Below are 27,402 nucleotides of genomic sequence, written 5' to 3' on the forward strand. Positions count from 1 at the left end.
AAGGAAAGTCTGCTTACTACATTGGGGTGCGTGCGTTCATCAATGGACAAGAGTTTACCTGATCTGTGACTCCAGTCTGCATGAGGCTGCTCATCATGAGATGACAAGAGGACTGCTTTTACGTACTTTAAAGATTGTGAGTTCTTTACAGATTTGACAGTTGGTCTGCCCCCAGCCTAGGTGTCAGGTTCCATGCGGGTGAGCGGGGAAGCAGGCAAGCTGAGCCGTGATTACAGGTAGAAGCAGGGGTTTATTGGAAGGGACACAGACAGCACACAGCAACAAACTTCAAACATCAATGACGGATCTGGGGAAACTAACTCAGACGCAGACTAAATACACAGGACAGGCGGAACATAACAGGCAACAGGTGATTACAGTTGGGAAGTAACACGAGGTAACGAGGTGGGCGTGGCACACACGAGGATCGGATGAGCCAGGTGTGACAGAACCCCCCCCCCCAAGGCGTGCACTCCAGGCGCGCCCCAGGGGAGGTGACGGACGAGACGAGACCGGGAACAAAGGACCTGAAAAACAAGACCAAAACATCAACGAGGGACCGAGAACAGAACAGACACACGAAACAGACACAAGGGCAAAAGCCAAGACAAAACCTGACACAAAACAGGAAACGCAGACAGGCAGACAAGGAAAGGAGACAGAGGGAACAGAGAACAGAAGGATGAGGAGTGAACAGAGGAGACACAGAGGAACCGAAAGGCGAACACAGGGGGCAAAGAGGCAAAGGGTGGGGGGAAACGGGGAGCCGGAGGGAACCCCGGCAAGCGAGGGGCGAAAGCCACAGGGGCCACAGGCGACCGTGAAGAGGGAGCAGGAGGGAAGGCCAAATGTGAGGAGGAGGAAGGCGCTGGGAGCAACGGAGGAGGCAAGGAGGAGGGTGAAGGGGACACAGGCGAAGGGGAGGAAGGAGCAGCAGCCGCGGCTGGCGAAGGCGCAGCCGCTGCCAGCCAAGGAGTAGGCGACTGATGAGTCGCAGGCAGGGGACCCACCAGGAGGGTCCCGCTCTGGCTGGCTAGATCCAGAGCGCCGGGGTCCTCCTGAACCTCCGGCTGGTTAAGCCAATAGATCACTTCTTGCAGCAGACCGATATGCATGTCCTCGGTCTGCTGCGGTGATCCCTTGTGGAGATCCGTCATTCTGTCAGGTTCCGTGCGGGCAGGGGGGAAGCAGGCAAGCTGAGCCGTGATTACGGCTAGAAGCAGGGGTTTATTGGAAGGGACACAGACAGCACACGGCAACAAACTTCAAACATCAATGACGGATCTGGGGAAACTAAATCAGACGTGCAGGGGCGCTGCTAAGGATTTTGGGCCCCATGAAAAGAATCTTGACAGGGCCCCCAACACAGCTGAGACTTTTTTCATATTAATTTACATAAAATCATGCACTTTTATGGTATTTTGACTATCATTCTCATATATTTAAGTCAATCAGACAATTGAACTCCATCCCATGTCCACACCCGTAATTTGTATATAGCATTTCCTATAGCCAATCTTTTCCCCTCTACAGTTGCCTCTTATATTTTGTGTGTATCACTTTCAGACATTAATGTGTTGCCATTAAACTAATACCAATAGCCGCTCACCTTCTTCTTCATGTGGGAGCGCAGGGGCTGATTCAGGGGATGCTGAAGTTAGGGGTTGGGAGACAGCCGGACCAGTTGCTGCTGCTGGTTCATTTGACTCTATTTGGAACGAGGCATGATTTTCACAAAGTGCGTTTGACTGCATTGAACGTTTAACTAAAACGTAATCCCATGCAAACGTACTCCCATCTGGAACAACCCTGACATAGTACTAAACAATAATATGATAAACTTCCCGGATTGGAGTGGTAAAGGTATTAAATATTTGGAACATATATTCGAAGAAATAGACTTTATCCCCTTTGACATATTAGTTAAAAGATATGGGATTAACAAGAATAGATTTTTAGAATATCAACAAGTTAAATCTATAGTAAAAAGGAAATTCAAGTCTAATCAAATCAAATTACAAATACCACCAAGTGTGGCAGAATTCCTTAATCTCAAAACCCCCAAATTATTGTCTAAAATATACAGGACACTTTCCAAAATGGATGGATCAATTTCCCTTCCTATTGCAAAATGGGAGGCAGATTTATCAATCAGCTGGGACCACAATTTCTGGTCTAAGACATGTTTAAAAACCTTTGAACTGATTAGAAGTCCCAGCTTACAATTAATACAATACAAAATCCTGCATAGAGTGCACTATACAGGGCATCGGATGTTCAGGATGGGTTTTACGTCTTCTAACACCTGCTCACACTGTCAAGGGGATACACCTGACAATTATATCCATGCCCTTTGGTTCTGTCCACCTGCTCAGATGTTCTGGCGGAGGATTTGTGAGGACTTATCAAAGTGTCTGAAATGTACCATTCCAGTCTCTCCCTCAGTCTGCTTGTTGGGCGACCTAGATGGTGTCACTACAGAGATTAACACAATCCACATGGCTTTCACTGCTTTATGCATTGCTAAGAAGACTGTCCTCATGAACTGGAAAAATAAAAATAATCTTAATATCAACCAATATAGAGAGAGCTTGCTGGACCATATTAGTCTTGATGCAGCTTCTGCCGCCACATTAGATCAGTCTCTCTGGGCTCCTTTGATCAGTTCCATCACCTAGTGGGGGTGGGGGGTCGCAGGTTTGTCTCGCTTTGGTCTTTGTTGTTGGTGTGGGGGGGGGGCATATGGGCTTGGGGCGTCTGGGGGTTCCCTGGGGGTGGGTTTCTGGGGGGGTTTGGCGTTGGGGCTGTGGTCCTGGCCTAGATGGGGCTTTGGTGGCTCTTGGGTGGCGTCTTTCTGGCGGCTGCATGCAGCGCTGCTGGGGTAGCCTGTGCCGGCGGACGTAAGGTACTGGCCTGGCGGCCGTGCTGCTCCTGGGTGGGTCCGGGGCGGGCTTGGGGTTCTGGGGGCGCTCTGCCTCCGGGCTGGGGTTCCGGCGGGGCTGGGGGGGCTTTGGTCCTGGTGGGTGTGTCGCCGGGATGTGGGTTGGCGCGTACACTGGGGCCCGGCCCCGGCGCGGGGGCCTTCGGCGCGTCGGTGAGGCTGGGGGCCTCTTTAGCTGGCGGGGAGGTTGTTTCCATCTGTCCGCAGGTGGTCCCTGCCTTAGGGGTATCCACTCTGCGGGGGTAGGGGGGATCCAATAGAGGAGGAGAATGGACCCAGCCTGGGTGTCTATTGTCTTATGTAGTCTGGGAGTTGACTGAATGGTGGGGTGGGTGTAGTTTTTCCTCTGTGGTGGGGTCTGGTTGGCTGCCCCGGGCTCTGTGGTGCCCGGTGGTGCCGCTGCTCTGGGCCCCGGTCTGGATGGGCCTGGACCCCCCGCCCTGGGTGGATTCCAGGGAATGGGGGTGCTTATGGGGGTCAGCGGGGGAGCTGGCTCCAGGAGGGGGGTACTTGCCCCCCCCAGTCCTTTCCTCCCCATCCCTAAATGCTTCCCTCCTCCCGCTCCGTCACTCCAACACACATGTAGGGCTTTGAGGTGCAGGTGCGTCGTTGGGATGCAGGGGAGGTATTCCTCCTCTGTCCCCCCGTGATCACCTGTGTCTCAATCACACACCACAACTTAGACACTCTCATTACTTACTCTCTCATGACACATACATTTAGGGCCTTGGGGGTGGGCACACAAAATGGCGTCCAGAGGGCGGTCTGTTCACTCAGCCTTACCTCTGGTGCCAGTGCCCACTTCTCAATTTTAAGTTGCACATAGACACTGAGGGTTTGGGGGAGGGGCTGAGCTGACACCAGCTGCTGATTGGCAGAGGGTGGTTAGCGCATGCCCTTCCCCTGTTTTAAAGCGCTTTAGAACAACACGCTCCAACACCACATATGAGCGGGCGGAGGGAGGCATGGGGTCTTTCACACCCCCATTCTCTGTACGCCATCTGGAGCCGGGGGCTGAGAAGAGCTGGCCGTCCGGTCGGGATCTGGGCTGGTGGGCTTCTCGGCTGCTGCGGGGTCCGGGGTGGTCTTCTGGTCACCACACCAGAGGAAAAAAGGGGTCCATCTCCGGGGTCTGGTGGCGGATTGCCCCTCTGGGGGTGGTGGTGCCTGGATCTCGGAGTATAGAGTATATATGGGGAGTGTGAGTGTGTGTACAGCGTTCATTTCTGTGTGTGTCCATGTTGGGCGAATGGGTGAATATATGTTTATGTGTGCATGAGGGTGGGAACGTATGCTTGTGTATGTGTGTGCCTGTTTGTCTATACGCATGTGTCAGGTTGGGTCTTAGACTCCACCTGAAATACCATCTCAGGCTCTATTCCTCCCCGCCACACTCCCTGCCGGTGGATGAGGCCCCCGGCTGCCGATGCGTTGGTGGTTCTCGATGTCCGGGGCTGGATGCTCTGGTGTGTGCTGGCTCACTCTCGGCGGTTGCCTGCCGGGGCCTGGCCCTTCTGGCTCTGTCGGGGCCCCGGCTGGGGGGTGGGGGGGCCCTTGGATCTCTGGGCCCGGGGTCCGGTCTGCCCAGGTGTGGCCGGCCGCCGGCTGGGCCTGCGTGCTCGCCGCCACGGCCCCCTGGGGCTCCTGCGGTGTGGCTGCCGGATGGCCCCCCTCCGGAGCGCTCCTCTGCCCTTTTCTGGGTGGGGGCTGCAATTGTCCCCGCGGTGGTCCTCCTGGGGTTCCCGTGCCCTGGGGGGCCTCTGGATGTCTGGGGCCCGGGTCTCCTCCGTGTCGGCTTCAGGTCCTGGGTGGGCGGGGCTGTGGCTCCCCACACACACTACTAGACATTTACATGGAGAAACCTTAGGAACACCAGCGCGCTGACACACACAGGTGTGCACACAGGTGTTCACGGACACGTGCTCACGGACCCACGCTGTCTTGATCGGCTGTTGCTTCTGGGCATGTGTTGTAATTAATGCTGGTTGTGTGTGCTGTTCAACAACATTTAACGTTTGGTGGTCTTTGTGATTAGTACAGATGTTGTATGTTGTCTTTCTCTTTTCAGCAGACATGGAAGCAGATTATCTGTTTTGTTGTTTTTTTTTTTTTTCTCTCCTCTCCTCTCTCTCCCTCTTTCCCCCTTCTTCTCCTTTGTTTCCCCCCTTCTCTCTCCCTCTCCTTCTATTTAGGAAGTAAAAAAAATAATAATAATAATAATAATGATAATAATAAATAAATAAATGCAAATAAATAAAGTAGTCCTCCGCAGAGGGGGGGTGGTGGAGGGAGTAAAAAAAAAAAAAAAAAGGTTGTTCCTGTCCTCACACAGGAATCTTACCCGTCCTTGGCCTGTTACGCAGTGCTGTGCTACCGCATGCAATACATTCACTGTCCAGCCTTCACCACACAATGCCGCACCACGCAGAGCACACACCACCCTGCCCTCAGCCCCGGCTGCACCAAGCCTTATCACCATCGTGTCTGGACCCCCTGCGGGTGACGACTTCCCTGCCGCCTTCCTTGTGCCCCGTCACACAAATATACAGTGGCGCCACCAAAATCACGGACTTTCCCAAGGTCTCGTGCATCCACCTCTTCCACGTAATAGGTCACTCAGGTCTCCACTTGGACGGCACCCTTTCCCTATCACAGGTGGATGAGCGCTCTCCCACCGGCCTTCCTAACCGTGGCGAGTATGGCATAAAATTGTGGCTGAAGGCTCTGCTCTCAATTATATCATAACCGTTGTGTGTTTGGGATAAAGCCTATAAAAAAGAGCATGAGAAACACAATAAAGAGCCAATGGCTGACATACAAAAAGACTCCAAGCACCAGCTGCTGACATAGTACAGTCCCACTGATATGATCATTTTTTTGTTTAATATTGGAAAACCATTAAAACTTATTGGATATTTTTTGTTAACTGTATCGTCCATCCATCCATCCATCCATCCATCATCTGCCGCTTGTCCGGGGTTCGGGTCGCGGGGGTAGCAGCTTCAGTAGAGGCACCCAAACCTCCCTCTCCCCAGCTAACCCCACCAGCTCCTCGGGGGGTACACCGAGGCGTTCCCAGGCCAGCCGAGAGATATAATCCCTCCAGCGAGTCCTGGGCCTGCCCCGGGGCCTCCTCCCTGTAGGACATGCACGGAAAACCTCTCCGGGTAGGAGGCATCCGCACCAGATGTCCAAACCACCACAACTGGCTCCTTTCGACGTGAAGAAGCAGCGGTTCTACTCTGAGGCCCTCCCGGATATCCGAACTTCTCACCCTATCCCTAAGGGAGAGCCCAGACACCCTGCGGAGAAACCTCATTTCGGCCGCTTGTATTCGCGATCTCGTTCTTTCGGTCATTACCCATAACTCATGACCATAGGTGAGGGTAGGGACAAAGATGGACCAATAGATCGAGAGCTTGGCTTTTTGGCTCAGTTCTTTCTTAGCCACGACGGACCGGTTAAGCGCCTGCAGAACTGCAGACGCCGCTCCGATCCGTCTATCCAGCTCCCGATCTCGCCTACCCTCACTCGAGAACAAGACCCCGAGATACTTAAACTCCTCCACTTGAGGCAGTACGTCTTCCACAACCCGAAGAGGGCAAACCACCCGTTTCCGGCTGAGAACCATGGTCTCGGACTTGGAGGTGCTAATCCTCATCCCTGCCGCTTCGCACTCGGCTGCGAACCGCCCCAGTGCCTGCTGGAGATCCCCAAACCACCCCTATCTACTCTAAGAGAGCACTAAAAGCTGAAATCACTAATTTGCAGGATAGTAAGGGCCTTATAATTGATAATGAAATTGATATGGTAAACGAGTTTAATGATTATTTTTCAAGGGTGTTCACAATAGAGAACACAAGTAACTTACCACCAATTAATACGAATACAGCATCGTCTATAACCAATATATGTATAACTGAGGTTGATGTGATACTAAGCCTAGCTAAACTCAAAATAAATAAATCGCAGGGGCCTGATGGCATCTTACCTTTAGTCTTGAAAGAGATGAGGGATATTATTAGCCAACCTTTGACTTTAATATTCCAGAAATCGTTATCTGCGGGTGTGGTACCATCAGATTGGAAGCATGCTAATATAACACCCATATTCAAAAAAGGGGATAGAAGTAATCCAGCAAACTATAGGCCAATCAGTTTAACTAGCATTACTGGAAAAATAATGGAAGCTATAATTCAAGTGAAAATGGTAGATTACCTAGATGCAAATAACATTATAAAGGATAGCCAACATGGATTTAGGAGAGGTAGATCCTGCTTAACGAATCTGCTTGAGTTCTTTGAGGAAGCTACAAGTGAAATTGATCACAAAAAGGCCTACGATGTGATTTACTTAGATTTCCAGAAAGCCTTTGATGTTGTCCCCCACAAACGGCTCTTGTTAAAGCTTAAAGCTGCAGGAATTTTAGGACCTGTGGCAGCTTGGATCAAAAACTGGCTAACTGATAGGAAGCAGAGAGTAGTTATTAGAGGCACTATGTCACAGTGGGCCTCCGTTTATAGTGGGGTACCGCAGGGTTCAATTTTAGGACCACTATTGTTCCTAATTTACATTAATGATATTGACACGAATACATATAGTAAACTGGTTAAATTTGCAGACGACACTAAGGTGGGCGGGGTAGCAGATACTAATCTAGCAGCAGAGAGGCTTCAACGGGATCTGGATTTAATTAGCGAATGGGCTGATACTTGGCAGATGAAATTTAACACAGATAAATGTAAGGTAATCCATGCAGGGAGCAGAAATATACAGTACAGGTATTTTATGGGTTCCACTGAAATAAAGGTAGCTGATTACGAGAAAGATCTCGGTATGTATGTTGATGCTTCCATGTCCCACTCTCGCCAATGTGGGGAAGCAATAAAAAAGGCGAACAGAATGTTGGGTTATATCTCTAGATGTGTGGAGTTTAAGTCAAGGGAGGTGATGTTACACTTATATAATTCCTTGGTAAGACCCCACCTAGAATACTGTGTGCAGGTTTGGTCACCATACCTCAAGAAGGACATTGCTGCCTTAGAAAAGGTGCAACGAAGAGCTACGAGAATGATTCCTGGTCTTAGAGGAATGTCTTACGAGGAGAGGTTAGCGGAACTGAATCTGTTCAGCCTTGAGCAAAGGAGACTTAGGGGGGATATGATTCAGGTCTATAAGATTCTAACGGGTCTGGATGCTGTTCAGCCAAATGACTATTTCAATATTAGTCTAAATACTAGAACTCGTGGCCATAAGTGGAAATTAGCGGGAGAACATTTTAAAACAAATTTGAGGAAGCACTTCTTTACACAGCGTGTAGTCAGAGTATGGAATAGTCTTCCTGCTATTGTAGTGGAAGCTAAAACCATGGGTTCCTTTAAATCAGAGCTAGATAAGATTTTAACAACTCTGAGATATTAGCTAAGTTCTCCCCAAACGAGCTTGATGGGCCGAATGGCCTCCTCTCGTTTGTAAATTTCTTATGTTCTTATGTTCTTATGATACGATTATAAAATCGATCATCGACCTGTAGCCCCGGGCATGTTCGTACCATGTCCACTTATGGACACCCTTATGCTCGAACATGGTGTTCGTTATGGACAAACCATGCATTGCACAGAAGTCCAACAACAGAACACCACTCGGATTCAGATCAGGGAGGCCGTTCCTCCCAATCACCCCCTTCCAGGTCACACTGTCATTGCCCACGTGAGCGTTGAAGTCCCCCAGCAAAACAATGGAATCCCCCCGCGGCACGCCAAATAGCATACCGCTAAGGGAATCCAAGAAGGCCGGGTACTCCGAACTGACATTCGGCGCATAAGCGCAGATGACAGTCAGAGACCTATCCCCGACCCGAAGGCGCAGGGAAACAGCCCTCTCGTTCACCGGGGTAAACTCCGGTGTTAATGCACCGAGCTGTGGGGCCACCAATAGCCCCACCCCAGCCCGGCGTCGCTCACCCGCCGCAACTCCAGAGTAAAAGAGCGTCCAGCCCCTCTCCAGGAGATTGGTTCCAGAACCCAAGCTATGCGTTGAGGTGAGCCCGACTATATCTAGTCGATACCTCTCAACCTCACGCACAAGCTCAGGCTCCTTCCCCACCAGAGAGGTGACATTCCATGTCCCGAAAGCCAGTTTTGTCAGCCGGGGATCGGACCGCCAGGGCCTCCCTTGGCCGCCACCCGATCCACAATGCACCGAACCCCTGACATTCCCCTTGTGGGTGGTGGGCCCACCTGGGGACAGTCCCGCGTGCCTCTTTCGGGCTGTGCCCGGCCGGGCCCCACGGGCCAAGGCCCGGCCACCAGGCGCTCGCCAACGGGCCCCTCCCCCAGGCCTGGCTCCAGGGTGGGGCCCCGGTGACCCTAGTCCGGGCGAGGGAAACGGGACTTTGCTTTTAAACTTTTTCATGGGGTTCTTTTGGATTGCTCTTTGTCTGGCCCCTCCCCTGGGACCTTTTTGCCTTGGGAGACCCTACCAGGGGCTATTGCCCCCGACAACCTAGCCCCCAGGTTCACGGAGGCACGCAAACCCCTCCACCACGATAAGGTGGCAATCCAAGGAGGAGCATGCTAATCTTCTCTGTATCGTTCCAATTTTAGTATATGTGCTGCCATAGCAAGCACTGTAACGTCAATCATTATTTTTCATCAGACTTATGTTTACTTAAAAAAAGGAAAAGTAAAAACAAATGAAACCATTAGTTTATCTTCTCTAAAATCTTGTCTTTTAAAAATATAAATCCGTTTGGAATACTTTGTGTATAGGGCTTTACTATTGACCGTTCTTTATTTGATCATCTACGCTGAACAACCAATCCTGAAATAGGTGGGCATTAACCTTTCAGTTTAGACCAATCAATGTCCTTTAGACGTCACTGCAACTTTGAGGCTGTTGACGGCATCGATCGACTTTAGATGGCTGATTCAGTTTGAATAATAACGAGCGAATTGTGATAAGTGAAAAATTTCAGTTACTTTTAAAGTCCCATTTAACCTTTTTAGTCAGAGATTAAAGATTAAGATTCTGTCAGAACGGTACGTTGGGAATGATCGTTCATTTTAAAAAGCCAGTTCAAACAAGTCACACTCCTTGACATAACAATAAATACATGACTCTCGAGTTTAAATCAGATGTTTAACGTTAGATAACATCTGCAGAGCTCTCAAGTCTCACGTGTTGTGTGTGGGACACACGCATTTAACACAACAATCTCCCACGCCAAACGACATTTCTCTCTGAGAAGTGATAAAGTTCGCGCCACAGAAATTAATAGCTAATCCAAACCTGCACCTCCTATTTTTTTCCTTTTCATAGGGGACATGTCACTTCAGTCCACTGCCCCTTTGTTACTGGTGATATCTGAAACTTGTTTAATTAAAAATGAGCCCCGCATGTTCCAATTTATGACTTTGTGCATTTAATTTCTAGTGATGGAAATATATCTTTATATATATATATATATGTATATGCGTCTAATTGATCGATCAACAGATTTATCAGTTATGCATGATCATAAGTTAGTCAAGTTGTTTGTCATATTGAAGACAGCAAAAAAAAACATGGATGAAATTCATATGGAAAAATCAGGGGTATATATTCTGTGCAGTATTGGATATAGCAGCCTTCTGGACAGTTACAGTTCAGCAATGAGTGTTTTTTTATGTCAGATCAGAACATATATTACATTCCAGATTGCATACATACATGCTTACAACTTTGACTTGTGTTGTGAATAAAATGGTGAAATTAACAACCCTGTTTAAATATTGTTTACTTGTTCATGATATTCTGTCATGGACATAATGATTCATATCTCCTTATTTGTGTACTACTGTATGTGTTTTGGAATTGTTTTATCCTATAAATGTTTGGTGCTGTCTCGATCTTGAAGGTATGCTTTATGTTCTATGCCGTAGAAGCAGGTGGTATTAATAGTTTTGTGTTGTGTGTTGTAGCTGCTGTAAGATGAAATTCCTTAACTAGGAGTGCAACGGACAAGGAGGCAGAGAAAAACATTCAAAGATGGCTTCAGTTGGCACCTGACAGGGATGGAGGAATGAAGGAACATGCAAAAAGGGTAAATGACACTTGGTTACATTTTTTGCAATGTACAGTATTTACTTGTTTTGTATTTGGATTTTTTTGTGTGTGTTTTTGACCACCCAAATTTCACATTTTATTAACCAGTTTTACAGGGCCATGTTCTTAGATATTTTGTATGTTGTAAAGTGCTTTAAATGCCTCATCTGTCTGTTGAAGTTACAAAGTAAAGTGTAATTAAATATAAATCAGTAGTTTGTTGAAAAGCATTATGGCCCAAATCAGGTATAACCATGTCTGGGCCGTCACTGCACCTGTTATGGTCCAAATCAGAAAATCCATGTCTGGGCCGTCCCTGGGCCTATTATGGCCCAAATCAGAAAATCCATGTCTGGGTCGTCACAGGGCCGTCATTCTTTGCGGTATCTGGGCCAGAGGAAAATGAATAGTGTGGGCCAGATCTGGCCCAGAAGAATTTTGTTATTGGGGTACATGTATGTATAAGTTTTATTACCTTGTAAATAGTCTGTAGGGTTTGAAAACTGCCGTAATGTTTTTGATGCAGCTAATTTTAAGTTCAGAATGGAATAGACACCTGTAGATTTGCCGTAAGAATTCTTGCGTGAGACTCTGAAAGAGTTTGCAACCATGAACACGTACATTTTTTGTTTCACCTGAATTGATTTGTATAGAAAATAACCGTATACAGTTTAAAAGCGGAAACTTCGACCAACATGAAATCACCAATAAACGACTTCTATTTATTTAACATTTTATAAAATGCATACTACGTTTAAAATTTTCCAGCTTTACGGTTTCAGGACAGAACAGCCACTCTGTTATGAACATTACGGTTTTTTGAGTGTTATTATAGTGTTAATAACAGCAACTAACAACACAATAGCGCAAATAAAAGGGCTGCATACACCGAAGTAGTTCTTGCTTGTTCATTGGCGCGGGAAAAGGCGGTTCTAGTTTTATTATGAGGGTAATAAGTGTTATCTGCAAGATAACACTGGTTTTTCCACCGGTGTTTATAAAGGAAGGGAATTATTCACTAAGGCTGTGTGGATGCAACAGCTGATCTAAGAACATTGTAGGTAATAATTCAGTTATTTGGATTCATCCCAGAGCTCAAGTAAGTTGTTTCATGTTTTATTTTAGAGAAACTCATAAGACCAAATAAACGCTTCATGGCTTGATAGTAATATCACTGGGCTTTTTCTTACTGCAGCTCTGATAATAACATGGTTTCCTGCCTCATCTGGAAGGCTTAGATTTTTTTTCTTATAGAGACCTTAACTTACTCAGCATATCTCCTGTGGAGCGGCATTCCACCTGTGTTGGTTTGCAAAGAGGGTTTTATTATTCAATTTTTTTTAGCTATAAAGATGCAGTTTGCATTGATATATTTACGTATGCAAAACAGTTGCACCAAGGCAGTTGAATGTGTGTCTGGAATTAATGCAAAATAGTTTCAGTTTCCTGGGTCCTGATTATAAAGCCAATAAGTATATTTCTACCAGAAAGCTTTGAGTCTGAGACATGACATATAATGGAGCCTAGATATAGAGTCAGTTCTGTTTTACGCACAGGTATTACCGGCTCCTGGTTTGTGTTAATGACTAACGATTAAGTGTTGTTACAAAAACAGATTTTTTTCATTTGGCTGGTTACAGAAACAATGCTATTTGCCATAAAATCATGATTTTATTTAGGCCTATCTATAATTTTATATAATTATTATTTTGCTGTAACAAAATCATGTATCTTCAAAACACAAACTCGATTTTATTATTAGTTTCCATCATGATGTTGCTGTTGTACTGTGGACAAAACTTTTTAGTGAAGGAAACTGACCATCCAACAGCCCGGGTATAATTTCAGACCTTGTCATATATTAGTCATTACTATGAATAATAGAATAAGAACATAAGAAATTTACAAATGAGAGGGGGGCATTCGGCCCATCAAGCTCGTTTGGGGAGAACTTAACTAATAGCTCAGAGTTGTTAAAATCTTATTTAGCTCTGATTTAAAGGAATCCAGGGTTTTAGCTTCCGCTACACTAGCAGGAAGACTATTCCATACTCTAACTGCACGCTGTGTAAAGAAGTGCTTTCTCAAATTTGTTTTAAAATGTTCTCCCGCTAATTTCCACTTATGGCCACGAGTTCTAGTATTTAAACTAATACTGAAATAGCCATTTGGCTGAACAGCATCCAGACCCGTTAGAATCTTATAGACCTGGATCATGTCCCCGTTAGTCTCCTTTGCTCAAGGCTAAACAGATTCGGCTCAGCTAACCTCTCATCATAAGACATTCCTCTAAGACAAGGAATCATTCTCGTAGCCCTCCATTGCACCTTTTCTAAGGCAGCAATGTCCTTCTTAAGGTATGGTGACCAAACCTGCACACAATATTCTAGGTGGGGTCTTACCAAGGAATTACACTACTCACAATAAGTTAGGGATATTGTGAGAGACTTAGTGGATGCCATACATACGGTGTTTGTTTCACTTCAGACATTTTTGGGATAGGGAGGCAATTGTATTGGTGTGATAGACACACCTCATTTTGTGTTTTCCATGTAATGGTCTCAGTGTGTACAGGTGTGCCTTATTGGGGCCAATACCAAAAGACAACCTTTTTCAATGTGGCATCAATTTCAACAGTCTGTGGGTATAAAAAGCTGGTATTGTCAGTAAGTCATTCCAAGTTCATCATTCAAACAGCCATGAACACACAACGTCACTTAACGGACAAGCAGCGCCACCTGGCCATGGCGTGCCTTCGGGTCGGTGGCAGGCAGTCAGATGTTGCTCATGAAATTCATGTGTCTCAAAGTGTCATCAGCAGACTTGCATCAAGACACAGAACTACTGGCAGAGTTCAGGACAGACCCAGGAGTGGAGCCCCACGAGTGACAGACCGCAACGATGACCAGTACCTAAGGACCTATGCACTCAGACATCGTCATGCAACTGCCACACAGCTGCAGGCCCGTTTACGAGATGCGAGGGGTACTAGGGTTTCCAGACAAACCATTCGCAACCGACTCCACCGCTTTGGCTTGAATGCCAGACGACCGTTGCAGGTGACTCGACTGACACCAAGACACCGCCGAGAACGTTTGCAGTGGGCACAAGACCATGTGACCTGGACAAGGCAGCAGTGGTCTACCATCCTGTTCACTGATGAGTGTCGGGTCACCTTGCACAGAAATGATGGTCGTCAGCGTTGCTGGAGAAGGCGAGGTGAGCGATACGCTGAGGTCAACAAAACCGAAACACAGAACAAGCACAAGGACAGGAAGCATGACAAGATCTGACACAAAACAGGGAACGCAGACAGACAGACCAGGAAGGGAGACACAGAGGGCACAAGGAACGGAGGAACAAAAGGACCAGGAGCGAACAGAGGAGACACAAAGGGATGAGGAGCAGAAACAGGAGGGACGAAGGAAGGAGGCGGAACAAAGGCGGGAGGACAATGGGGAGCCCGAGTGAACCCAGGCAGGCGAGGGAAGGCAGCCACAGGGACCACAGGCGGACGGGTGGCCAGAGCCGGAGGGGACCACACAGGGGACATGAAGTCAGACAGAGGGACCGACAGAGGAGACGAGAAGGGAGCAGGAGGGGACACTGGCGCAGGCAAGCAGGAGGGGGAAGCTGCGGCAGGCGATGGCGCAGCTGGAGCCGGGGAAGGTGCCATCTGATGCCAAGCTGAAGCAGGGGGACCCGGAGGCGGGTGACGAGGCGCCGTCGGAGGGACTGCAGGTGGGCGACGAGGCACCGGAGGGGGACCCGGAGGCGACAGCCAAGCCGGAACCGCAGGACCCGCAGGCAGCCACTGAGCCACAGCCAGTGGATGCACGGGCGAGCCAGGGGGCAGGGAGGGATCCGGCCCCTACATCTATGTCCTCTCCCCTTTCGGGACCCGGCTGGGCTCCCCCCCGTTGGGGCGATGGTGGAGGAGTCCTTCCACCACCCGAGTCCCTGGGGACCAGTAGGTAGATCCCCGAGGGGTCCCATTCGAACTCCTCCTCTCCCTCCACCAAGGGAGGAGAAGCGATGGTAATACAGTCTGGGACCTCCTCGGGGACAGAGAGTTCTGGGGTAGGCCGAGGGCGAAGCAGAAGGGAGTTCGGGCGGCACAGCAGCGACCGCTGACTCTCGGCCAGCAGGGGGCACTGATGAGACGGGCAGGATGGGCAGGGCAGACGAGACAGGCAAGGCAGGCAGGATGGGCAAGGCAGATAGAACGGGCGAGACAGCAGGCGGTGCCATGGGTGTGGCGACAGGTGGTGCTGGCGAGTCAGGCGGGACGGGCAGGACAAGGTTGCTTTATTTGTCACATGCACAGTTGTACAGGTACAACATGCAGTGAAATGAATTTTGTCCTGATCAACCTGACCATACATATATAAACATTACAGGGGGTAGACAGGTCAGGTAGACAGGGGATATAAGAAAAACAGAGAAAACAGAATTACATGAGGAGAGAAGAGGCGAATAAAAAAACAGCCCCCAGACTGTACTCCAGTAGGGAGTATAATGTCGGAACAGAAAAAACACCTCAGCGACATAAGCACATAGTCACTACACCTTACAACATAAAAAGTCGTGACTTGCAACAGGGGAGGGAAATGGGGAGGTGGAGGTAGTCCAGCATAGACAAACAGCCATCCGGTCCTGCGCCAAGTCAGCGCCGGTCAACAGACCCGCCTGTCCACGCTGGGGGGTATGAAGCGGCGAAGGGGTGGGAGATGGCGGGAGGGTGTCCTTGGGATTGGGCGAGAGGAATGCAAGAGAGTCTCACTGCCTTGTTCCTCAGGGGAACAATGCAGCGGCCTTGGCCAAGGCCAGTGCTGATTAGGGGGCAGCCAAAGCAGATTGAATAGGGTTATTTGGGTTTCCGGGCGAGAAGCTGTAATTTCGCAGCTCCTCTAATGTCCACGCTGGTCTCCGCCATCCAAAATCCTCTGCACAGCCGTGAGCTTCTCCGTGATGTTATCAAATCTGTGGTCCATAGTCACAATGATGGTATCCAATTTTCGATCTATAGCCATAGTCTGAGTGCCAACAGCTCTGCCAACTCCGTCAATCATCCCGGCCAGCCTAGTGGGGCTTTGAGCGGCTGTCACCGTTTTCTTCAATTTACGATAAACCAGGGCGATGCCTAATCCAATCAGCATCAGACCTGTAATCATGGTTCCGAATAGGTAAATATCTTCGATGTCCTCCACGGACAGAGCCACCAGACACACGACCCTCCACTTCTCCCATCCGTCCATCGTGTAGCCGGCTGCGTGCGTCCCTGCAGGACAGTCAGGTTCCCCCGAACCCGCACTTCTCTGTGAGAAGATGTTGTCAATTGCGTTGAGAGACCAGTTGATCAAATGCATGATTTTCTTAGTTTCGAAGAGCAGGGCTGAGAGAGTCTCTCAAGTATAGACAGTAGGACAGTAAACTAGACGAGACGATAGGAGCAAAGCAGGAAAGATAAGGGGAGGAAGAGTGAGAAAAATGTGTCCGCCTACGCTGAGAGCCAGAACAGGACAGGTGGCGCCGGCGAGACAGTCGGGATAGGCAAACCAGGCATATTCGGGATATCGACTATTGCCGCCAGGGTCGGGGCTAACAAAGCGGGCATTGTCCCTTTAAAAGTCTGCGGGACCCATGGGATAGCGTCCTTTACCGCGCTGGCCCCTTTATGGGCCAGGCTTGCTACCCGGAAATGATAAGCCACCAGGGGCGGCAGCATCTCGTCGGCGGGGCTGGTGAGGGGTACCTGCAGGCTGGAAGCGGTGGTGACTTCCTGGGTGATCGGGGATCGCCCTTGATAACTGGCAGGGGGAGAAGCTGCCGAGAGAGAGCATGTGCCCAAGACGATCGTCGGGACTTCCTCTGGTCTCTCCTTCGGCTTCTTCTTCTTCCTCCGGCGGGTGGCTGTTGGCAATGGTTGCGCCATTTCCAAGGGAACAGATGGCGGGTTTACCTTGGAGAGAGCGAGCTGCCGGATCCGCCTCTCCATTACTCTCTGGAACAGCTGCCGGAGGTTTTCACGCACGTCCACAATGACGTGCGCTTCCGTGAGTGGTGACATCTCCTGAAGGAGGATTCCGCTCCGGCTGGCTAGATCCAGCGTTCCGGGGTCCTCCTGAACCTTCGGCTGGTCAAGCCAATAAATCACCTCCTGCAGCAGACCGATACGCAGGTCTTCAGTCTGCTGCGGTGATTTGTTGTTGAGGTCTGTCATTCTGTCAGGATCGGGATGCGAAGCAGGCGACGTAAGCCGTGAATATGAATCAAAAGGGGTTTATTTGTGGGGAACTCCAATACAAAGACACGTAACGTCAATGAAAGACCTAGGGAAACAGACTTGAACGCGGACTAAATACACAGGATAGGCAGAAAATAACAGGCAACAGGTGATGACAATCGGGAAGTAACACAAGGTAACAAGGGGGGCGTGGCACACACGAGGATCGGACGAGCCAGGCGTGACACCTTTTACAGTGCCCACTTTTAATATTTATTTGGGCTTTCCGTCTCTCCCCACATAAATTCATAACTAACCTCCCTGCCCCCCCAGTCCCCAGTTTAAACATTCCTCAACTACTCTACACATACGCCTCCCCAATACACTGGTTCCCCTATGGTTCAGATGCAACCCGTCTGGCTTGAACAGGTCCCACTTGTTCCAGAAGGTCTTCCAGTGCCCTATAAACCTGAACCCCTCTTTCCTACACCACCATTTTAGCCACACATTTAATCCCCTTATCTCAGCTAACTTAGCCTGACTCACACATGGCATGGGAAGAATTCCAGAGAATACCACCGTGAATGTTCTGCTTCTAAGCTTATCCGTGACTTCTATAAATTTATCCTGCAGAACAGCCCTCTTACCCTTTCCTATGTCCTTGGTGCCAACATGCACCATGACCACTGGATCCACCCCGGCTGGGGCCAAAAGCCTGTCCACTCGATTCGGAAGGTCCCCTACCTGGGCACCAGGCAGGCAAGACACCGTACGGGACCCTCTATCACGAGTGCACACATAACTATCTAAACCTCTGATAATTGAATCCCCTACTACCACAACCTCCCTCCTCCAGGGGGTAGGCGGCTCCTTGGTGCCCAAGGGCCCACCTGCCTCCCCAGTCTCTTCCGGCTCTAAAGCTGGAAGCACCTGAAAGCAGTTAGACACTGTCACTCCAGGTGATGCCGCCTCTGTGAATTGTGTACACTCTTTTCTACGTCTACAACCTACGTTCACCCAGGTCTCTTGACCTACCTGTTCATCATTCTCCCCCCTCCCTGCTTGTGACATACACACAGTCTCCCTACAAGGCGTATTAACTCTCTTTAATTCATTGTTATGTTGGATGAGAGTCAGTTGCTCCTCGAGGTCACGAACCTGGACCATGAGTGAGTGCACTAACTTACATCGCTCGCAGACGAAGTCCGACTGGACACAAACATCCAGAAGGGCAAACATCTTGCAAACACAACACTGAGCTGGCCGCATAATTACCTAACTCACTATGACCCCGTCCTTTACTCCCAGCCCAGTATATTAATATTCATAATAAATATTAAAATATTCATTACACTGTAATCCTAAACATGTTCTATTGTTTGCTACAGTCAAATGTGGCTTGTTTCCCAAGCCTTCTATTGTGTGACTATTGACTATTGACTATTGATCAGCAGATGCTTAGAAAGTGATGCTCATCTATCAGGCCCATTTGTAAACTATCTATAATGTCCTTTGTTGTCAGAGTTTTCATTCTCGTCACGTCCCCTAAATGCCAGTTGTTGTTTACCCACAAATGAAACCGGATCAGTCAGCATTTTCAGAAATACAGATTTTCCTTGGCACATCGCCATATTTGGCTAACTGTAGATGCATGCCTTCATCAATCAACCAGTCCTCACTGGGACGGCATCTTTCAATCTGAAGAGATAACAGGAGTTCATGTTCCTTTTGCAAAATACATATATCTCAACAAAAAAGTAACAATCTTATTTACAGTTTATATACTGAGTACACAGAACAGTAAGTACAGATCAAAGTACAGTGTAGACAGTGTAGTAAAAAGTGTACACACCCCAGTAGTCTTTTCATCAACTTTGGAGGGACGTTCAGTTCTCAGTAATGCCACTATTGTCCCATATTTTCTCCACTTCTTGATGACTGCTTCAATTCCATGGCATATCTAATACTGTGGAAAGTTTTTGTACCCTTCTTCTGACTGATACCTTTCTATAATGAGATCCCTTTGATGCTTTGTAAGCTCTCTGTCAACTGTGGTTTTGCTGTAGGATGCAACTGAGAAAATGTCAGGAAAATTCTATTAGGATAGCTGAACTTTATTTGCGGTTAGTTACTTTATGGCAGATGTGTGCTCAAAAAGACTGAAAGCTATAATTAAATCAAAAGGTGCTTCAACAAAGTATTACTGTAGTTTAAGGGTGTGTACACTTATGCAACCAGCTTATTGTATGCTTTTTTATTTTTTATATTTTCCCCCCAAAACAAATTTGTTTTTTAACTGAACTGTACAGGTTATAGGTCACATTGAAGGTGGGAAAAGTTTTAAAATTTATCATGGTCTCATCTTTTTACACTATTAAGCCCTGACAGTTTAACAGGGGTGTGTACACTTTTTATTTCCACTGTATTTTTTATTTTTAACACTTTATTGTATTTTAAATTATTTTTTTTTAAACAATCTTTATTCAAGCTTTTAAGACATAGTATTTTACATAACCCAAACAAAAGGACACAAAGAAGAAGAAAAAAAAAACACAACAACCAACATTTTCTCGGCATACCTTCTTGTAAAGTAATTTCTTTTTCCCTTTATTTTTCCTTTTTCTTTTTCCCTTACCTTTTTTCCCACCCCATAGCCAACATTACAATCAGTAAGAAATCAACGGAAGACAGAAAATTGAATGAATAAACAAGATTAAGTAAATACACCAATACCACTATTCCCTTCCTATCTTCAATCCAGTTGTCCCTATGTATATGACCATCCAAAGTAAGAAACGACAGGTGCCCACAGAACCAAAAATGATTCCATCTTCATATGAAGTTTAGCGGTTATCATTTCCATTAGATACACTTCCTTTAATCTCTCTCGCCATTGACTGAGAGTGGGTGGTAGAGGTTTAAGCCATTTTCCTTGCCACCACTAGGAGAATATGTAATAACTAGGGCTGTCAAAATGAACGGGTTAACGCGGATTAATCCATCATCATGATTAATCTGATAAAAAAGTTTTACGCAATTAACGCAGAATGATTCAAAATCCCTAAAATGTCTCTGTCAACCCATTTCGGGCAGTTTTAGTGTGTTCCATTTGCCCTCGGAACTCGTATTCCGAGTCGGATTCCGGAGTTTTGAAGCCGGAAGTGACAACATGCGTTCCCGTTTCTCGGAGCAGCACAGAGGATCCCGAGTTCAGAATCCAAGATGGCTGCGCCCTTTGTCAAAAGAAGGGAAAGTTGTAGTTTTATACTGTTTAAGCACTACTTCTCATTTGTGGCTTATTAAATCGGTCGCACATGCTATACCGTACAACTTATCTGTGGACGTATTGCTACAGAGTTTTATATGTAAAGCACCGCACGTAATGTGTTATCAACTGATATTACTAACAATGGCAATTAACCGGGCTAGAATTGGACTTCATGGTTAGTTTGATTATTTGTCGGATTTACGGTAGTTCGTGCTAATTGTAAGCGAACGAAGATAAAGACCATTTAAACTGAGGTACCTTAAATCCGACAAGTTGTCCGGCTAAGCAAAAAATCTTGCTTTTTGATATGGGTCCATGGTATTGCACTTCTGTGGCAGATGGAATACATCAGACTCATGTTCAAGATGTTCAATAAACATGTTAAGTGCATATACAGTATATTCCATTTTTTCTTGAGTCTGTTTTCTCATGCAAAATTAAATGTGATTAATATAGATTAAAAATGAATATTTAATCGTGGTTAATCGAAATTAATCCACAGCAACCCTGTGATTAATCTGATTAAAAATTTTAATCGTTTGACAGCACTAGTAATAACTTTGTTTATGCTAGTGAGCTAATATTCCTTGTTTCTGTTCAGCATGAGGTAAATTTTGATCCATTTTAATGGAATCCAATTAGCCAGAAAGGGCATTAGTATCTCTGGGAGAATGTCATGCTTTCAGAGCGGGGAAGCAGGAGCCAGAGCCAAGGAATCGGGTAAACTAGGGATTTATTTGGAGAATCGTAAGAAACACAAGGCAAGACGGACGTCAATGACTGGACTGGGGAAGCAAACTTAATGCGGACCGAAATACACCAAACTAATTAGACACAACTAGAAACAGCTGGTAACACCGGAAGTCCACACAGGTAGATGAGGGGGCGTGGCACACAGGAGGATCGGACGATCAGGGCATGACAGGACTCCCCCCAAAGGCACGCTAAGAAAAGCAAAGAGACGAGATCAGGGACACGACAGCACCTGGGGAAACAAAAGCAAGAAACAAGCCACAGGAAACAGCAACTGCACAAGAAACAAGCAAGAACGTCATCGGGGCAACAGGACCAGCACAGACACGCAGAACAGGCACAACAACACAAACCATGACAACAGCTGACACACCAAGGGAATGCCAACACACTCACAGGGGCACCAGAAACGGGAACACAGAACCCAAGGAGGGGGACAATGAAGGGACAACACCAGGGGACAAACCAACAGGAGAAGCACCAACAAGAGGAGGGGCAAAAGGACCAGGAGGGATCAAAGGCAAAACAGAAGGGCAGGGAGCAAACATAGGGGGCATAAAACTAGGGGGCAAAGGGCGGGGTGCACCAGGGAGCCGGAGGGTACCCCGGTGGGTGGAAGATGGGAGCCGCAGGGGCCACAGGTGACCATGAGGCCGCAGCCAGAGGCTCTCTTGGCCAGAGCTGGACGGGATGCCGAAGGGGAAGAGGAGGAGGGCAGAGGGACTGCTAGAAGAGAGGTGAAGGGGACAACAGAGGAGGCGAGAAGGGAGCAGATGCTGCCGCAGGTGAAGGCGCAGCCACAGCCAGTGAAGCCGCAGGTGACCAACGAGTCAGAGCTGGGGGACCCGCAGGTGACCGATGAGGCATCGAGGGGGGACCGCAGCCGTCCGACGAGTCACTGCAGGGGCCACTGCAGGCAACCGTGGAGCAGGAGCCAGGGGGACTGCAGGTGACCGCCGAGCAGGAGCAATGGGGACAGAAGACGAGCCGGGGGGCAGAGCAGGTGGGATCCGACCCCTGCACAGGTGTCTTCTTCCTCTCCGGGAGACCGAGAGATGGGGACCCGGCCGGGAACTGCCATGCTGGGGAGGTGGTCGGGGTGAAACACCAGAGGGATTCATTGGGGCAGTCAGGGTGAGTCCCAAGGGGTCCCATTGAAGCTCCTCCTCCATATCCACCAAAGGGGGAGGAGCGATGGTCCGATGGTCAGGGACCTCCTCGGGAACAGGAACTGGGGGCATGGGATCAGGGACCGGGGAATCAGGGACCTCCTCGGAGAAAGGAGCTGGGACAGGAACAACGGGGGGCGGAGCAGGAACCGCCGGGACAGGAATTGCTAGGGATTTATTTGGAGAATCATAAGAAACACGAGGCAACACAAAAAACACAGTGAACTCGAAGAGACCTGACAGTGGAGACCACCTGAATGAGAGGGGCCTCTAAAAGTTGAACACAAGGGTTGTCTGCCCCCAACCTCATCCTCTTTGAAGGAGGGGGTGGGTGTAGCCAAGCAGGCATCAGGCAGCCCGCTTCTTCTTTCCTTGGCCGGGGTGGGGCGGACGGTTCCTTGCTGTGACAGCTGCAAAGGAGTGCTTCCCCCATGGCCCTGGGTTAGCCGCCCTTGGCTGCTGAGCTGCCTACAGTCCACCTGGAGCTGGACACTGGACTCTGGCCCCGGTCTGCTTCCCTCTTGCCCTAGCTGCTGCTACTGCAAGGCTGGATCTGGTTGACTGAGGGGGGCAAGGTGGCTGTTTGCGAGGTAGAGGTTAAAAGCCTCATCCTCCTGCTTCCTGAGGGAGCTGATTTCCCTAATTTTATCCAGGGCTGGGCCAAAATGACCTTGGGTGGGGTTATAGGCTGCATCCATGACCTCCACTTTCTGGGCATCCCCCAAGGCAGACAGGTTCAACCAGAGGGCTCTCTCACCTGACACAGCCAAGCCCATCACCCAGACACAGCCTTGTACTGCGCCAGGGGAGGAGTACAGCAGAAGGTCATTCACCACACAAATCTTATCCCAAAGGACTGGGTTTGGCACCCCCAAGCCCATCTCCTCCAAGATCTCTGCCTGATATGCAGATAGCAATGTAACTGCATGCAGAGAACACACTGACTGTGCAGCATACTGTATGTGTACATCCTCTGGAAGGTGGATGCAGTCATGCGGTCCATCTTACTGGGCAGAGAAATGTGGGATGAAGCAGAGATAGAGTGGTGGTTTGGGTGGAGGTGGTAGGCCACTGAAGGCTCTGCCGCTGGGGGTTTGGCCAGCCCCAGCTCCTCCATCCCCTGTATTTCCAGCTCAGAGTAGCCCTTGGTGGCAAGCTTGCCCTTAAAAGGGCTGGACCAGTAGCGACTCATCTCCTTCATGCAAGCCAGAACTGCAGGAAGGAGTTGACGTGCTTGAGGGCTGCATAGGTGGGAGCCTCTTCCCATTGTACAGGTCCCTCTCTGCCCCCCCCGGTATCCTGAGCTGCAGGCCAGGGTATACTCAGCTTATCTGCTGCCTGTTTGCAGACCTCGTACAGGTTACAGTCTGCCTGGGAACATGCATCTGTTGTGTTAGGGGGTTGGGACTGATGGGCAGGGAAGGTGGAGTCATCCTGCTCCTCTTCCTCTATATCACCCATATCGAGGAGGTCAGAGTTGGCCTCACCCTCTGCATCCTCGTCACCCAGTTCTCCGGCTTCTAGGGAGGGCAAACCCTCAAACAGAGGAGGCAAGTCTGGGGATTCAGTCTCCATCATATCCGCCCAGCTCGTAGTAGCTCCCGGGAGATGGGTATTAGTGGCCTGGGGAGTGGCTTTGGATGGGCCCGGGGCCTGTTTGTTAGCCACGGCCACTCTCATCCTCCGCTCCCAGGTTTTCTCCGGTATCGAGGTACAGTGGACGCAAGTCTGCAGGTCCACTAGCGATGCCTGAGCATGACTAGCGCTCATGCACACTATGCAAAGAGGGTGAGGATCCCTGCCTGAGATAGTGGCTGCGCATGACGCGGGACACGGGTGAAATGTGGTTTCACCCTCTTTCGGCTCATGCCCTTTGGCGGGGGTAATGGCCGTCGACTGGGGGGAAGGAGGGGGACAGCAGGAAAGCATAGAACCGAGAAAGCGAGAAAAACGACACATTAGTCTGTCGGTTTGTCATGTATCTGGACAGGCTGAAGAAGCCATCTGCAAGGGGAGTCACTCGGAGTGCGCGAAATGCCAGTTAACCCGCAAATCTAATGGCACAGAAGGCTCGCCTTGACGAGGTTGCCAATCCGGCAATGCTGAACGAATAGCGAAGAACTTTCTCAACGTGGGAATAATTCAGCCCAGTACAGCACTAGAGCCAAAATTGCATTCGTCGACGGACTCCAATGACAGACCGTCTGTGAACAGTTCAGTGAGATCAGCTTACTAGCTTGGCCAAGGGAGCTTCTAGTTGCTCATGAGAAGAAAGCATGAATGAGCCATCAGGGAGGTCGACCACATTAGTAGGGCAGGGGTGGAGCCTGGTCGCAGGTCGACCTGTCCATCACAGATGGACGTGGTGTCATTGGAGCTTCCATAGTTGGTCACGCCCAAAGCGATTCCCATAGTGAAACACCGAGCAAAGTTAGAAAAAGAACTGTATGTATTCTGCATCCGGGCAATACAACTACAGTAATTTATATGTAATATATACACATATATAGCTGAATAGTGAACTAAAAAGCAATAGTGGAATCGTATAGTCACGTATATAGTGTAGTGGCTAGAGGACTAGGACTATTTAATGTTTATTATAGGGCAGTCCTCCCACCCCTTTTCAGCCAATCTCGGGGGGTTTGGAGATAGCGGGAATGTGGGGTACCTGCGGAGTGGATAAAAGGAAAAGGGGCGGGCTCCGCACAACCTTATATATACTGGGGAACATTAAGTGTTGCTGTTCTTTTCTGTTGGATCCTGTTCTTTTGCGAGTTTGGTGTGGGCTGCGGCCGTACAGGGTACATTAAAGTGCTCTTTTGAGTTACGCATGTTGTCTGGTCATTACAATAATATTAAACAGTGTAAGATAAAAAAAAAATAACATAGCAGCAGTCAAATGGATAAAAAGTATGACCATTGTAAACATGTCCCAGTGTATTTTATAATATGGCACAGTGCAGTTATTTAGTCCGGTGACAGTCCAAGAAATGCCTGTGTTATCGCAGAGTGTCCTCTTGGTTGACATGGTGAAAAAATGGTCCTGAAGAGTGAAACTCATATTCAGCAAAGCAAACTATCAGATCAAGGTTTTCAGTGAAACACACTATTTAGGTACCATTTGTAATAGTTGATGTAATTTCTTAGTAGTGATCTAATGATATTTGGTTCTGCATAGAAAAGATGAAATTTTGAAAACAAATGGAAATTCTTCACTTTAATTGTCTTCAAATTTATGGACCAAATTGTAACAGTTAAGGCATCGTGCATTTATACTGTATATATATATATATTTTTTTTTATCTCCAGGTTTCCAAACCAACTTCATGGAGAAAACTTGTTACAGAAAAGTTTTTAAGTCATTAATACTTCTTGCAATTATGTTGATAATCTATAGGATAGTCTATAATGGTCCTTTAATGTGGAATCTGACTATATATCCACATTTATCAGGAAATAATTTACATCCAACAGCTGATCTGAGTAATCAGTGTGCAAAGAACTTGACTGAGCAAAATATAACGCCAATTAAGGACACAAAGCATTTCCTGGTTTCTGCCTACAAAGATCACAGGATTGATGGAACCATTCGTATCATTAGCATATATAGGAGGGATGATGTCAGAAGACTGTATTGTGTCATTGGTTGTGCTCAACAAGAATATTTGGTTACAGCTGCAGAGGTCGACATACACCATGATTCTTTTGGGTTCCCTTACCACACCACAGACCTACTGTGTAAAACTGAACCAAAGTGTGATGCTACTAATGTCACTATCAGTATTAATACATCCACCTCAGACATTCCAGATATGATCTTCCTACCCATAGGAAACCGAGAGAGAAACGAGCACAACTTCAAATACAACTTCACTGTCTGCATCTCCAACCTCTTTGGAAATTATAACAATGTACTGCAGTTTGTGCAAACCATAGAAATGTACAAGCTCCTGGGCATACAGAAAGTGGTCATCTACAATACTAGCTGTGGTCCAGACCTTGACAAGGTTCTGCACTACTACAGGGAAGAGGGTACACTTGAAATCCACCAATGGCCAATAGATCAGTTCCTCAATCCCTCCAAAGGCTGGAACTTTGAAGAACATAAAGGTGACCTCCATTACTATGGGCAGTTAACTACGCTGAATGACTGTATCTACAGAAACATGTACAGATCCAAGTATCTTCTGCTGAACGACATTGATGAAATAATTATGCCTTACAAGCATGATACACTGGAGCTTCTCCTGGAGGACCTGCAAAGGCAAAACTCAACAGTCGGAGTCTTTCTTATTGAGAATCATATCTTCCCCAAAACCCACTTTGATGAAACGGGCCAATTCCATTTAACACAATGGGAAAAGGTTCCAGGAATAAACATCATGGAACATATTTACCGGGAACCTGATAGGAAAGATGTTTACAACCCCACCAAGATGATCATAAATCCAAGGCAAGTGGTGCAGACATCAGTGCATTCAGTGCTGCAGAATTATGGAGGCACATTGAGAGTTCCACCTGATGTGTGCAGAATTATACATGTCAGAGTTCCTTTACAGGGGAGTCTCACCAAAGAGCAACTGATTGTGGACACAAAGCTGTGGGAATATCAGAAGGACCTTGTGCCAAATATTGATAGTGTGCTGTATAAATCAGAGATCTACGACTGAAGAATTTTACTTCAGTTTTTATCTTCTACGAATGTTTTTTCCTACTAATGTCTATTACTAATTTTTGTATTAATATAACTTACCATGAAAGCCAAAAAATTTTGTTTAGATGTGATAAATTGCTTATGCATGTAATGTGGAAGAATAATCCATGGTTATGCAAACTCAATCAGTAATTATTAATGAAACTTATAACACTGCTGATTCAAATATGATGATTGTAATGATTAACTTCTGCATTGAAACATTTAACATACTAAACATATAATGCAAGCTTAAGTAATAGGTTT

The 27,402-nt window shown here is 47.8% G+C and overlaps 1 protein-coding gene and 1 pseudogene across 1 annotated transcript; one reads left to right on the forward strand and one right to left on the reverse strand.

Annotated features, from left to right (window-relative positions):
* Positions 1 to 9,508: 9,508 nt before the first annotated feature.
* On the reverse strand, positions 9,509 to 9,570 carry LOC140590443 (U6 spliceosomal RNA; annotated as a pseudogene).
* Positions 9,571 to 12,062: 2,492 nt separating this feature from the next.
* On the forward strand, positions 12,063 to 27,112 carry LOC140588839 (uncharacterized). Its single transcript, XM_072711302.1, has 2 exons — positions 12,063 to 12,125; positions 25,752 to 27,112. The coding sequence occupies exon 2, from the start codon at positions 25,769 to 25,771 to the stop codon at positions 27,110 to 27,112; it is 1,344 nt and encodes a 447-aa protein (XP_072567403.1). The 5' UTR covers positions 12,063 to 12,125; positions 25,752 to 25,768.
* The last annotated feature ends 290 nt before the right edge of the window (positions 27,113 to 27,402 follow it).

Source organism: Paramormyrops kingsleyae, chromosome 4, assembly GCF_048594095.1.
Source record: "Paramormyrops kingsleyae isolate MSU_618 chromosome 4, PKINGS_0.4, whole genome shotgun sequence".
Lineage (NCBI taxonomy): Eukaryota > Metazoa > Chordata > Actinopteri > Osteoglossiformes > Mormyridae > Paramormyrops > Paramormyrops kingsleyae.

What these genes read in the sequence shown, in the direction of transcription:
- LOC140588839 (XM_072711302.1), top strand. Translation starts at nt 25,769, where the DNA reads ATGGAGAAAACTTGTTACAGAAAAGTTTTTAAGTCATTAATACTTCTT.